At 48.0% G+C, this 13,797-nt stretch overlaps 1 protein-coding gene across 1 annotated transcript; it reads right to left on the reverse strand.

Annotated features, from left to right (window-relative positions):
• Positions 1-145: 145 nt before the first annotated feature.
• LOC122183044 lies at positions 146-8,754 on the reverse strand. The gene is made up of 10 exons (XM_042876777.1): positions 8,618-8,754; positions 6,600-6,938; positions 5,445-5,714; positions 4,737-4,853; positions 4,105-4,206; positions 3,514-3,636; positions 3,265-3,357; positions 2,938-3,030; positions 2,685-2,742; positions 146-2,138 (listed from the first exon to the last, which is right to left on the reverse strand). Exons 1-10 carry the CDS (start codon positions 8,661-8,663, stop codon positions 2,087-2,089), a joined length of 1,293 nt encoding a protein of 430 aa, XP_042732711.1. The 5' UTR covers positions 8,664-8,754; the 3' UTR covers positions 146-2,086.
• Between the last annotated feature and the right edge of the window lie 5,043 nt (positions 8,755-13,797).

Genomic DNA, 13,797 nt, shown 5'->3' on the forward strand with positions numbered 1-13,797 from the left:
GCCACTTTCTAGCACCATGTTGGAGTTAAAGAGCTTTCTTCCTGGATTTCGGATGACAGCCTCTCCGGAGGATAAGACACTCTCAGTGGAAGGAATTGATGCAAAGACACTTAGCAGCAAAAGTTTTATTACCTTTAAGCAGGTATTTATTCTCATGGGCAGCACTGGGGAAATATGGGGCAATCCTCCTATCATGCATACCTTACACAAAAGATATTCTGTTTATATACGTAACTTCTATTGTCTAAGCAGAAGTTTTCCCAGGAGCACATTACATATTCAGTGATTCATTCCAAGCAGGACCCCCTATTTTCTTGGTACCCAGCCTCAGCAGAACTTCCTTATCTCCTTGATTCAGAGACACAGCTCTTTCTGTTACCTAAACAGATTGCAGGGCAGGGGTATCCATCAACAAACATTAGCAAGTTTGACTATGTTGTTATAACTTCTATCATGTTAAAACAGAACACTCTTAGGAGGTGCCTCCCCATTCTCAGTGCTACATCACAATTATCACCCATAGCACGTAAAGGTTACCGTGGTGTTGCAGGCAAGCACTACTTGTGTTATACAACAATTCAGCAGCTATGCTTGTAAGGATATATTAACAGAATATTTTGTGCTATTACTTCTTCAAATCAATGCTGGCAAAAGGTCTCTTCGAGGTCCCTGCTAGAGATCCTGAAAGCTGCTATGCCTGCTACCTTCTCTGTCCTTCTTCTTGTCAATGTTGCATTGGGCAGGCAACCAGCAGAGCAGCTTAGTCATGGGTAGCAGCACTGCATCCTGCTGGCAGTATGTCCCAAGGCTCAGCATCTTCAGCAGTGCCACCACACTGGGATGGGTGGCACCAATGATGATACTGGCATCCAGGGTGGAACTAAGTGGGCTGAGGGACCTCGTGGGGCTCAGCAAAGGGAAATATAAAGAGCTGCCTCTAGGGAGGAACAGTCCATTGCATCCCACAGCCTACCTCAGCCTGCTAGAATAAATAACTTTTTTTTTTTTTTTTTTTTTTTTTTTTTTTTTAAGCTTAATGGCATTGCAGAGAAACCAGTCTGCTAAGCAAAGACAAAAAGTCAATAGATAATTTCACGTACCCACAGTATCAGGGCAACAGGAAACCGTGACAGAAGGTGGGCAGATAGACAAACATGGCCTATGCCCCTCAGAGGAGGTACTGCCATCTGTAACCAGTCAGAGTTTGCTGTTGCAGGGAGATTACTTCCCTTACAAAGGGCAACAAAATCCCATCATGGGTTTGATCTGTGTTTGCTTCCCCTTGGGCCAGCCCCGAGGATCCCACATGCAGAACTGCGAGCACTCAACTACTGCTGCTTGGAGTGAGCTGAAGGAGAGGATTTTAAAAGCTGCAGAAAGGAGTGAATTCTTAACCCTCACCCCTGAAACAGATCCAGTCTCGTCCAGCAGAGAATGTCCTCCCCACATTGCTGTGGAGGCAGGAAATCCTCTGTGCAAGCAACACATATCTTGGCCTACACACCACACTCCAAAACACTTCATCTTTTCCTTCCTGTTCAGAAAAACCCAGCAGAGAGCAGGGGAGCCATTGTCAACAGCCAGTGACAGGCACAGCGCTCCTACAGAGGGATTTGCATTTAAACAAATAGTTTTAAAGCACATGAAGGTCTCTACAGGCATGGATGCTGCCATTTGCACGGGTCTTCAGGAAGAGCACAGGGAGCAAACGTGCAAATCACCCTGATGTCATCTGCATGTGGAGAGGAAGCATCAAGCACGGCCTTGTGTGGCAGCAGGAAAAGGCTGGGGTGGACATGGCTGGTTACCTACACACACTCAGAAACATACACAGCCTCATTAATGCCATAAAGTAGCAAGGGTCACGCTTGTAACTAGTTTTAAAGGCATTTCTCTAACTCGGAGCCTGGTACTAAAGTGGAAAATAAATGGAAAAACGTGCATTAGAAACCCCTAGTGCTGTGTTAAAGACAAAAATGATTAATTTCATTGCTTTATATCGCCAATATCATAGGCTCAGACCTATGAGACATGGACATCAAACATTAACATGTTGAGCCAGCCACACAGGAAACATCCCCAGTGTCTAGCAGGTTAAATCAGGATCCTTGCTGATGGGCAGGGACATCTCAAAGGACCTGGAGGGAAGAAATGTCTCACAGTGAGGGTGCTGTGTAATAGAAGTTGTAAGTGCTCCATCATTGAAGGTGCTTAAAGTTAGGTTGGATGTGGCTTTGAGCAACCTGATCTGTTAATAGATGCGTTGGACCAAATGATCCTCAGGGTCCCTCCCAATGCAAACCATTCTGTGATTCCATGTGCTGACCATCAGAGGAGCCACAAGTGCAGCCCTGCCCCACGCCTGAGGCCCCAAACCTTGCACATCTCCAAACCCAGCAAGACCCTACAGACAGCTGTGACGCTCCTTCCTCCAACTCAGGGTCATTACAGCTGGGGCACAAAGAAGCTAAGGCTGTGCGTTGGATTTGCACAGAATGTGGACCCCACCAGAGCATTCCATCACAAACCCAAGGTGAAATCAGGGACAGGGAGGTGAGAGCTGGTCTGCACCTTTCTTGGGGTCTAAACTTTGGAACAAAGCATGTGTTGGTTTCCATATCCCACTCTTTTACTGCAAGATTATATCTATGAATTTACATGGGAAAAGGGAAAGAAGGCTGTACCTTTCCATGTCTGCACAATTGGAGTCACGTTCCTGCAGCCACCCCTGTGTTGTGTGATCTGTGAAAAAACACATTTATCACTGAAAGCAACCTGAGAGGCACAGCATGGGGCACTGAATTTAGCAGATGGCATCTGGGGCTGGGATAGGGAAGGGATATTGTCACCAGAGAGGTTAGGAGGACTTCTCGGAATGAGGAAAAACAACTTTTGAATAATTCAACTGGGCTCGGGGAAATAAGAGGGGGCACTTACAGCAGAGGAAGATGGCAAGGATCGGCAGGGCCAACACTGCTGCTGTGCTGACCACAAGGGTGGTGACGTCCATGAACGCCGCGCAGCCTTCTTCTGTGGTCAGATAAGGAAAAAGCAGCAGAAAACACAGTCAGAAGGAAAAGACAAGAAAAAAGCAGTTGGCCACTATGAAAACTTGCTTAAATAGACCTAGGAAAAAAAAAAAAGAAAAGCAAATCTCTGGGAAAAAAAAAGAAAAAAAGAAAACAGCAGCAATTAGATGGATTTTTGGAGCAGTCCCAGCTCTGAATGGTAGAGCAGAAGGGCTAAGGCAGACAACTTCCTCACCATGGCGCCGGTGGATGTTCTTCATGTGGAAGCTGCTCGTCAGCACCACCAGGAGCACCCCTCCTGGAGCAGCATAGCCCATCGTGCGCTGTGCTGGCCATGGGAAGGACAAGAAAGACATGTCAATGTGGCCTTCCCACAGGTGGACAGGGGCTGCCAGCATTACTTTGTACATGAGTGATGTGTGGCAAAATAAACCCCCTTATCATTTGCTTTTATCTCCATTCTTGCCTTTCTTGAACGGCTCACCTGCTGTGCTTTGGAGCCGGATGAGCTTCGTAGGCTGGAATGTCACTGTGAAAGCCACTAAGAAGGTGATCACAATCACATACAAAAGGAAAATCTGTGGCAGTATGACAGCAATGGATGGGCCTGGAAGAGAACAGCACAGAGCTGAGCACCACTTTTTCCATTTTCAGGATTTTGTAAGTCTCCATCATGTCCCTTTCTCATGACTGGACTTTCCAGTCACCTCCCCTCCCCCATTCTCACTACCCCCCCTTCTCCCCCCCCAGCTTGCAGCTCTATTCCTTGGTCATTCTAAGTGCCCTTCTGCAGTTACCCACTGGGAAAAGGCTTTGTGAAAAAGAAGAACAACCATATTAGTAGTATAAGTGAGCGTCTAATCTGTATGGTGGTTTCTCAGCTTGCCAAGGACAACACATTGAGCCCGAGGGGTCCATTTCCTCTATAAAGGGCCCTTCTCCTCTCCAGCCAACACTCGGATGGATGTTCATCTCCCATAAGGTCCCCACTCCAATGATCACTCTTGCATGCTGTTACCTTTGTGAGGGAAAGAATTGGTATCTGCACTGCAACACTCCCTAAAACGCCTCTTACCTTCTTCTCTCATCCAGAGGAGCCCAGCAGTGCCAGTCAGGATGGAGGAGATGCACACCAGCCCACAGGTGTAGGCACTGAGCCACCTCCACAGCTCTCCCCCTAGACATCAGAGCAGAGTGGGGTGACATCTATGTCCCCCCAGGCTGCCCCACACCAGTCCCCAGCCCTCCTTTTGGGTGGGATGCAGCAGTGGGGTGTCCCTGTTCAGGGTATGGTAGGGTTGACCCACTTAAAAGAAGGGATAGCTATAAAGGGCTCTGCAATCATGGCACAGAGTACATAAAATACTTTATTAAAATGGAGTCTTGGAATGAAAATATTCGGAGATGCTACAATTTTCTATTAATGTGTCTCTCAGTCACCTCAACGCTCTGAGCAAAGATTATGTAAGGATATGCTAGGGTTCAACCTGACCTGAGAACTTAACAAAATCAGTTTTCTCCATTAAAACAAACAAAAAACAACCACCAAGGAGAGTTTACTCTTAAGATAAGCCTCCAGATGAGAAGGGGAGATGTTTAGTCATCAGGAAGGGGGCATGAGTTGGTTACCATCTCTTCCCACAGCATCGCTCCTCATTCAGCACCACTGGAAGACAAAACTGGGTGTTCAGCCCAGTGCAGACTCACTTATTCTTAGCTTTTCAGACTGGCAGACAGGAAAAATTATGCCCCATCCTGAGACAGCAGCAAAGACCAGAGCAACCACTGAAATCCTCAGCACATCCTGCAAGGGAGGGGAGAGACCTGGGAAAAAAAAAGGAAAACAATCCCTGAAGCTGGGAGCGATGTCACAGTAGGATCAGCATGGAGGGCTCTAGTGGGCCATGGAGTTCCACCATGGGTAGGTTGGATTTCTCACTTTACTAGCTGATGGATTTATTTCTTCTGGAGGCTCTGGTCCATGAAACACCCATTTGGGATTAAATGTTGCCCACAGGCACTCTGCCCAACACTCTGACCATATTCTGCCCACCACTGTTTTAGCCAAGGGTTGAGATGTTGACCTAGGCTTAGGGACATTCTCTAAGAAAGAATGGCCAAATTCTTCTGCTCATTGCACCAAGATCTGTGGCTTGGCGCCAGCTAGAGGTGGAATGGAAGACTGCAAATTGCTTCCTATCATCCTACAATAGCGAGCTCTGGTTGACAGCACGTGGACATCCTGGGTGGCAAGACCTTGGGAGATGGAGGAAGAAGAATGAAGTGAAGTAACCAAGGGATATTGGCAACAGGTGGAGCAAAGGAAGAGTGTTGAGTTCTGGAGAGCAGCATCTCTCCGTGCCCCTCAGGGCAGCCCATGGGAAGCTCATTTTTAGCCACTATTTTAGTGATCACCTGCAACAGTGACGTTCAGGGAGGTCTCCTGCCAACTTATCCCATTGCTGGCATTGCAGGAATAGGAGCCACAGTCCGATTTCTTTACCATCCTCAGTGGCAAAACACTGAGGCTTCCAGAGAGGTGGTAACTTCTGTCCGGAGGAAGCATCTGCCCATCCTTCTTCCAGGTGAAGACGTCTGCCCTGCCCTCTGCTATCTCACATAGTACCTCACCACTTGCCTTGGCCACCAGGCCACTGCTCCAGAGCTGAGGGTGAGACACAGGCTCTGGAAAGGAAACAGAAACAACAGCACTTCTCTCAGACCAGAGCAGGACCATCCACAGAGGGGATCAGGCTGGTAGTGTTCATTAAAGCAGCCTTTAATCTGCAAGGATGTGATTGCAGATGACTTTTGCTAGAAAGTCTTGCACTGCACAAGGGTGCTGGGCTTTCTGGCATTTATTCGGTACTCTTAGTTAAGTCATTTATTTTTTTTTTTAATCATACTTGGGTTAACAGAGCACATTTAGTACATGAGGGAAAAAAAAGAGGAAAAGGAAAGCAAATTTCTCTGCAGCAGAGATGTTGCAGTAACATCATGGCAGCAGCATTACTAGAAAGAAAATAACCAGAGCAAATTAAGGGAATTGGCAAGAGCAACATCAAGAAGAGACTTGCGTGCTATTTAAAGCATGCTTTTATCTCAGCAACAGCATTTTGTCCCTGGAAGTAGCCAACAGCCACAGACAGCATGGTGTGTGAAGGACAATTTTGGTGACTTCTCCATGAAGACCACCCTGCTGGGCTTCACTCTATTAGTGATGCCAGCTTTCCTTGGAAATGATGCAGCATGGGTGACACCGGCCACAACACTGCCAGCCTCTCCATCTCTTTCTGAGAGCAGAAAAGAAGGGATGGAAGAGACCTTCCAGTATGGGGTCAAGCCCTTTGTCATATCCTGATGCTGAAGAAGCATCACCAGATCTGGTGGTCTCCCAGAGTTCTGGGAAGGTCTCTATCCACAGCTGGTCCAAGCTTCCCATCACTTGCATGTAAGGCTTGGCTCAAAAATCTCTTCCCCATACCCCTTTGCTAGGCTGATAATCCATATATGTTCAAAATTCTGCCTGCATCCATCACCCCACTCCTCTCTCTCATAGCCACCACTTACTCAGAACATCCAGCAAGAATGACAAGCTCTCCCTTTCTGCTTGGTTGACAGTCACTCTGTAGATGCCACTGTCGCTTTCCTGGAGGTCCTCCAGGAGGAGAGATCCATTGGACGCATGCAGATGGGCTCGTGCAATGTATGGCATGTGGATGGTCAGGTTGTGCCTCTCATACTGCAGGATGGTGTGGGAAGCAGTGCCATTGAGGTGCTCCCACCGTATGGAGTGGATGAGCGTGATGTTAAGCGGCCCCGCAAGCAGCACTGGGGAACCCACCATGGCCACTCTTCTCTGCAGGGCTCTCTCCACTTCTGCAGCCTGTTTCAAAGGCACCAGCATCCCTGGATGATAGAAGAACATGAAGGGAAGACAAGCCAGGGAGATGGAGCAAGTCTTGGCAATGGTACTCACTGTGCCAAGGACACACAGGTAGAATCTAGACAGCTCGGTCTTCAAGTCTGACAACCCATCTCCTTCAGGCAGTGTGATATCCCATCTGGAGCTCATATTGGGTGGTCTGAGAATCTGCCTGCAGGGCTGAGGCCTTTTCTACTTGAATTCTGTGCATAAGGGTTGCTTTCCCTACCAGTCTGTGCCCAGAAGGCACTTTCCAAGCATCTCACTCCCAGTTACTAGTTTGGAGCTGAGAGCATCTATTTGCTCCCATCTGAGGAATCATCATGAGAGGGATAGAGATGCTTCCCCAAAATGCATGTCAGTTTATGGGTTTTTCATGAGGCTCTGAGGACTTCAAAGGGTCACATCTCCCAGACCAAATGGAATAGAGTTTTCAAGGAAAGCCAGACAGAAATAACTGCTAAAATCTTGGCTTGTAAAATGGAGTCCTTACAAGCAAACAAATAAAGAAGATGAGCTTAATTAGTTTAGAGGAAGAGGAAATGAGAGGAGTGGTATTTGTTTAGCTAGAAATGATAACAGTCGTAAAAGAAAGATTATTTTTTAGCCAGGCACAAACCCAATGAATCGTTGCTGGCACTAGCAGCATAACAAATACACCCACGCCTCTGCTGATGGAAACTCCAGAATTTCTGTTTGAGGCCCTCTTCCCCTAGCAGGACAGCCAGGCTAACCCTGAGCATCCTGCTGGAGGTGGCCTGAGGTGAGGAGCAGCAGCGGAGACCCGGCAGGCAGTGAAGGCTGTGCTTCCTCCTCTCTCTCCACCATGTCTCAGTTCCTGCCCCAGTGAAAGCTGTTGCTACACATTTATACTGCAAACCCTCCTGAAAACCATCCTTCCTGAGCAAACTTTTTATTTCCCTTCACAGTTTTGCAACACAGGATAGAAGTCAGCCATAACAAGGCAAACAAAACGAGCCCAGCTGATGGTTTATCCAATTCTCATACTGGTAACCTTTACAAACAGCCATGGGGCTTTATTCTTGTGCCTCCATCACCTAAGACATGTGTGCAAGGAGGATAAATGAATTTATAACAGAAAATCCCCTTGTTATAGAAGAACACTCTTCACACAGCATCATCAACATGAAATAAGAGAAAATACTCCATCACAAACATCTTTTCACAACTGCCCAAGCTCATTATGTGGGTGCTCAGCATCCACAAACACTACGACGTCTGGACAACTGCGTATTTTTTCCCATTTTAAACGCTCAGCCTGAAACCTTTGTCCACTTACTCTTCAAGCCAGCCAGCACATACACTAAAACTACAGCAAGATTATTCCTATGACTGCAATAAATGTTGTGTTGTCACATATATTAATCTCTGTATCAACTTACCTGCAGAAAACGTTTAGCCTCAGTGCCATTCTCCTGAGCTGCTTCTATCTCCTCTGTCTTTGATTAACAGAACAGACATACTCTTCCCTTACAGGATGAACATTTAGCCCCACTTTAAAAAAAAAGAAAAACAAAAAACCTGACCCTTTATAGGCCAGCGATCCCCATGCATAACTGCCTAACTGCTTACACCTGTGCTGGTGTGCCCCAGGTAAGGATTCAGACTGGAGCCCACTTGGTGGCATCAAACCCCCATTTACCTGCCAGGAGCATCCCCAGCAGCTCCACGGGGTGGTGCAGCAGCATCTGTCGAGAAGAAAAGATTCAAAATCGCTGTATTTAAAAAATACGAATTCCAAGTTAGGTTACTGCTTGCGAGGAGCTGGGTGGCTCTGCTCTGTAGGGCAGCGCTGAGGCTGGGCTCCAGGCTCAGGTCTCCCCGCTGGCCGCTCCTCTCTGCCTTTGCTGCATCTTCTCCTCCTTCCTGGGAGGTTTCTGCCGGCAGCAGCCGCTCCCGCCCCGGCGTTGTGATGTCCATCCCGATCCCGTTCCCGCAGGGAGCAGGGCACCTTGTGCTAAGGAGCCAGGCTGTGCCTCTGCAAGAAATGCAGCAATTGGTGGCCAGGACAACCCAAGAGGAAGAACCCACTCCACTCCAGGAGGGGTTCCTATTTCCATTCTGAAAGCAATATAAATTCCAGATAAGGTCAGCAGATCCATTTCCATCTCTTTTTCACAGCTCATTAATCTTCCCCTGGAGAGCATCCCTGTTCCCTGAGGTGGTTTCTCACCCCCTAACCTGTTACTCCACCAAGGCAGATGTAGAATAGGATTACCCATGTGCCACAAGCTTTCCGCAAGAGGAATTTCATTTTAAAGGGAGTGTGATCTGAAGGAGCACCTAGGGACCACGTTTAATGGCCAGAGAGATGAGAGCCTTGGTAAGGTTGGAGCTTGGAGCCAGAGCTCCAGAGAAAGGCTTCTTGGCCTGCTGAGCGTGGCTGGCTCCATCTGGCCCCTCTGGGTCATCGAAACCAGAGTGAGATGGATGCTGGGACCAGGCTGCAAAGCCTTAGGAAGTGATGGGTGGATGTCATCAAGCCCAAAGGAAGCACCACCAACATGTTGATGTCTGACAGCTCCGTCACCCCTGTCCATGTTCCATCTGAGCCATGGAAACTCATTTGAAACACCTGACAGTAGCCCTTTTCTGACCCATGTTTGGCTTTCATATTTTACTGTCCTCTTTCCCACTTCTTGGCCCTTTCTTTGTCTCTTTCTAAATAAATACTCCCATAATTACTTTCCCCACATTGTTCCTCATTTTGCTATGCAGCAGCATAGAAGCACCAAGTGGTTTGTGTTGGATGATCCTCTGGTCCAACTCTTGCCATGGGCAGGGACATCTCACTACATCAGGTTGCTCAAAACCTGTCCAACCTGACTTTGACCACTTCTATAAAACTTCTCTGGGCAACCTGCAGCAGTGCCTCGCCACCCAAATTTAGCATCTGGAGTACATCCACACCTAAATTTAATATTTACAACACCACTACGTAGGCTGTCTTAGCTTTCTCTGATGCTTCTGATAAGGTTACCTCAGCATTCTTAGCCACATGTGAAACCCATGCAAAACTTGCAGCCCCATCTCTGAGTTTTGATGCTTCTAACACTATGATTTCCTGCAGCCTGTGATCCCCCCCATATTTTTCCTTTTTTTTTTGTTGAAGCACAGGCTGTTCCCACTTGGATCTTTTCACGCCATTTTATTGCCAACAGTGCATTTTCATTTTTAATAAAACTTCTCTATTTTCCTGTGCCTAGCAAACTGCAAGCTCTCTGTTCCTCAGTTCCTCAGTGCAGGGTCACATCACCAGACATTTGCATTCAGTCATAACGCTGCAGCCAGGATGCTCAGGACAGCCACAAAACTAAAAGCAACCAAAACAAGTGTGAAGGTGCTGGTGTTAAATGCAGCAAAATGTGATTTGCCACTGGGAGCAGCACTTCTGTCCCTTCCCTGGAGGCAGTGCTCCTACCATGTCCCCAACATCCATACCCACCTCTCCAAAGAGACGTACTTATCAATCAGGATACTCCACCACGTTATTCCTTCCACAGTTTGTTGGAAGGAAATTTTGAAGTCATACTCTACATTTAATCTTAAATGGATGACATGAAAAATTAGTTAAATCCTTTCATAATCACTTCCAAAGCTTTTCCGGCACTTGTGTTGCACCCTGCACCTTTTGAAGATCAAACAGCAAACACAGCAGCACGAACCTGTAAATATTGACTGCAAGGAAGAGTTTGCACACATGCTGCTTTGGACCACAGCACCTTCTCGTGGTTACAGAGAGATAGGAGCAGCTGACTATCAGCACATATGTACCCAATGTCACAGCCCGTCCAAAGGCACAGCCTCAGGCCTCACTCTCCCAGCCCCATGTTGCTGTAACCCAGCTCGTCATGAAGGGGCAATCACTGGTCTCTGCTAGAAGTCAGAAGTGTCAGGACAAAGACAAAAAATATGTTTGTTGGTCGATCTCAGCATTGCTCTCGCAGGCAGTTTGGAGCACCCTGGCCTTTGCCAGGAAGGTGCTTGGCTGAAGGGTTTACCAGAGCTTTTCTAAATTCTCCACATAGTTTTAAAAGAGAGGAAAAAATCAGTACTGCAACTTCTCCACCAGATCAGTTCTGGTGAAGTCCATGACACTTTTTTGCTCTAAGTAAATTGGATGTCCTGGAATGGCAGGGCAGTGGAGGCCTGCAGGCACTTTTTCCAATCCGACGCCTTGCTCACACCAGCTCTCTTAGAGATGGTCACCAGGACCACGTTCTGTTTGGTTTTGAATGTCTTGGCCTGATTCTTCAGCCCCACCAACTTGATACATTCATTTATCCAACCCACGGTTCTCTATGAGGAAGTTTTGGGAGATGGCATGAAGAACCTCGCTCAGGCTGAGGAGAAGCATCATCCACTGCACTGCCCTCATCTGGCAACCAGCCACTTCAGTGCAGAGCCATGTCAGGTTGGTTCAGTGGGGTTTCTCATCCATAAATCCACTCTGACTCTTCCCAGTAGATTTCTTGCCTGTCATATGTTGGGATGTGGTTTCCCTCACCTACTCACAATTCAAGGGGAGGCTGACCAGGCTGGAGCTCCCCCTGGTCCTCCTTTCTGAATGCAGGAGTGATGTTTGCCCTCCACCAGCCTTCATGAACCTCTCCCAGTTGCCACAGCCTCACAGAGATCATCCAGAGCAACCTTGCCATGCCATCAGCCTCTCCCTCAGAGCTTGTAGGTGGCATCCCATCAGGCTCCATGTGCCTACATGCATCCAGTTGGCTTGGGTGCTCTCTAACCTGCTCTTCTCCAACCAAGAGAGACTGGTCTTACTGGTGAAGACCGAGGTGAAGAAGGCATCAGGTACGTTGACATTTTCCAATGCCCTTTGTCACCAGGTACCCTGCCCCAGTCAGAGCAGGTTGTGCTCAGCAGGAGATGACCTTCAGCCACATGGGATGGGTCAAAACATGGAAGACATAGGACAAGCAGCAGGGCTGCTGAGAGGAACAGTGCACTACGTGAGTCTTTAAAATCAAAGGCTGCAAATATCCGGCAGAGGAAGCTACTCTGAGATGCAGCCAGCAGTGTCTGAGCGGGGGCCTGTGAGCCCCAAGCCATTAGCAGCCACAAGAAAGCCACACTGACCTTTAAGAGCTACAAAGGGCAGGCAGAGAAGGGGCCAGATACACAAAGCCCTGTGAAGAAGCTGCTCAGAAGAGGAAATGGAAAGGCAGAGGCAGCCGATGAGGATGCAGCACAAGTCAGAGGCCATGACATGGCGGAGGTGGGGACAAAATGTCACTGGTAGAACATGAAGCAAGAGGGGAGCAGAATGTCAGGGCGGGGGGAGGGAAGAAGGCAGGAACTGGGCAGCAGACAAACCTTATGGAGAAACTGTGGCCAACCATTCCTCCTTTCTCTTGTAGTTCGTGCTGTACTGCTTTCTGCAGTTTGCTCTGTGTTTTGCACATAGCGTGGGATGCAAGAGGAACTGTGGGTCGCTGCGAGGAATCCATGATGTGGCTGTGATAGGACTAGATGATCCTAGGGGTCTTTTCCAATCTGTATGATTCTATGATTCCATGACTCCCCACACCTCCCTGCTGAATGAAGACCTGCTTTCCTGTCCCCTGGGCCACTCTTGCAGTCTACCAAATAAGTGTAGTTTCAACCACACCGTGTTACAAGCACAGCTATCGCACTTGCGTATGACCCAGCATGGAGGGCAGGGCTTGGCAAGCCTCATTAGCACAAAACTGCAGAGAACTGGTCTCAGTGTTGCACCTTGCCACTGACCAACAGACACCAGCCACTCTGCAGAAAGTCTTTCCACTGTTTGCTAATGTATGTTCTCATGCCAAGAGAGAAGCTGCATTACCTTGCCCAAATCTCAGTGTCACATCTCAGCAGCCTGTAGCGTGTTCCTACAAAAAGCATTTGAGCTGAGATCAGCTCGTTATGTGTTGGGTGCCACAGTCAGGTCAATTCCTGGTCTTGAGAAATCCCATGGAAGGATGGGCATTTCTGCTCACTGTGCATCAGCTGAGCATGCACCTCTTACAAACTCTCCCTGCTGCCACCCTACAAGATCCTAGTCCCACAGGGAGGATTTAATGCCTCCTGCCCTGCAGATCCTCTTTACAGATGACATTTCAGGAGCTGGGCTCTCCGAAGATGTCTTCTCCAAGAAGCTGCTCTGGGAGATGTATGGCTCACAGTGATGTGGCTGAGTTTTTAGTGAATGCTAGTTGTCACAAATTTAGATCTATGGATTAATTTTGCTTTAGTGTTTATTTTGTTGCTTAGTAGGCACCTGTGAGACTTTCCTCACAGGGCTGGCAGCTGCAGAAGAGCAGGTCTGTGCCCTCCCGTGCTCTCCATGGATGGTGTTTCCAAACCTTTCAGAAGCTAGACAGGGACAACTGCAGCTGTGCTTAAGGACAAGCAGTAAGGCAGTGACCACAAGTGCCTCAAAACTGACACCCACAATTCCTGTGTGCTTATTTGCTGCTGCTTCACTTTTTTGGTTCTTTCTTCTTCCCTGATGCTTGAGGTCTTATGATAACCACTGCAAAGGCACTGTTCACCTAAGGCAGCTTTTCAGCATTTGTGGTTTTATCATCACAAAGCACTTCTGTTTTCAGAAGAAAAACTGCCGTAATGAACATCAGCAGGGTTTCACAAGGGTAGAACAGCCCTGTACTTCAGCTGGTGCCAGCAGAGGGGCTTTGACCACCACTACCATTGTCATCCCTCTTGAACATGATCCCAGACAACACAGGAGCACCCAAATGGGAGGGAGGCAGCAGTAGAGGCTTCTGTGCTGCCTCCAAGCCTGGTTGTGGTTGGGAGATGCCTAGCACTCTTACC

Source organism: Lagopus leucura, unplaced genomic scaffold (assembly GCF_019238085.1).
Source record: "Lagopus leucura isolate 7727_CA_CO unplaced genomic scaffold, USGS_WTPT01 Super-Scaffold_100016, whole genome shotgun sequence".
NCBI lineage: Eukaryota > Metazoa > Chordata > Aves > Galliformes > Phasianidae > Lagopus > Lagopus leucura.

Bases quoted from the DNA above. Each gene is read 5' to 3' on its own strand.
- LOC122183044 (XM_042876777.1), bottom strand. From the start codon at position 8,663: ATGCTGCTGCACCACCCCGTGGAGCTGCTGGGGATGCTCCTGGCAG. The intron at 6,939-8,617 runs GTAAATGGGGGT...TCTATCATCCAG, and splicing joins GCTGGGGATGCTCCTGGCAG to GGATGCTGGTGCCTTTGAAA. The intron at 5,715-6,599 runs GTAAGTGGTGGC...TTTCCTTTCCAG, and splicing joins ATTCTTGCTGGATGTTCTGA to AGCCTGTGTCTCACCCTCAG.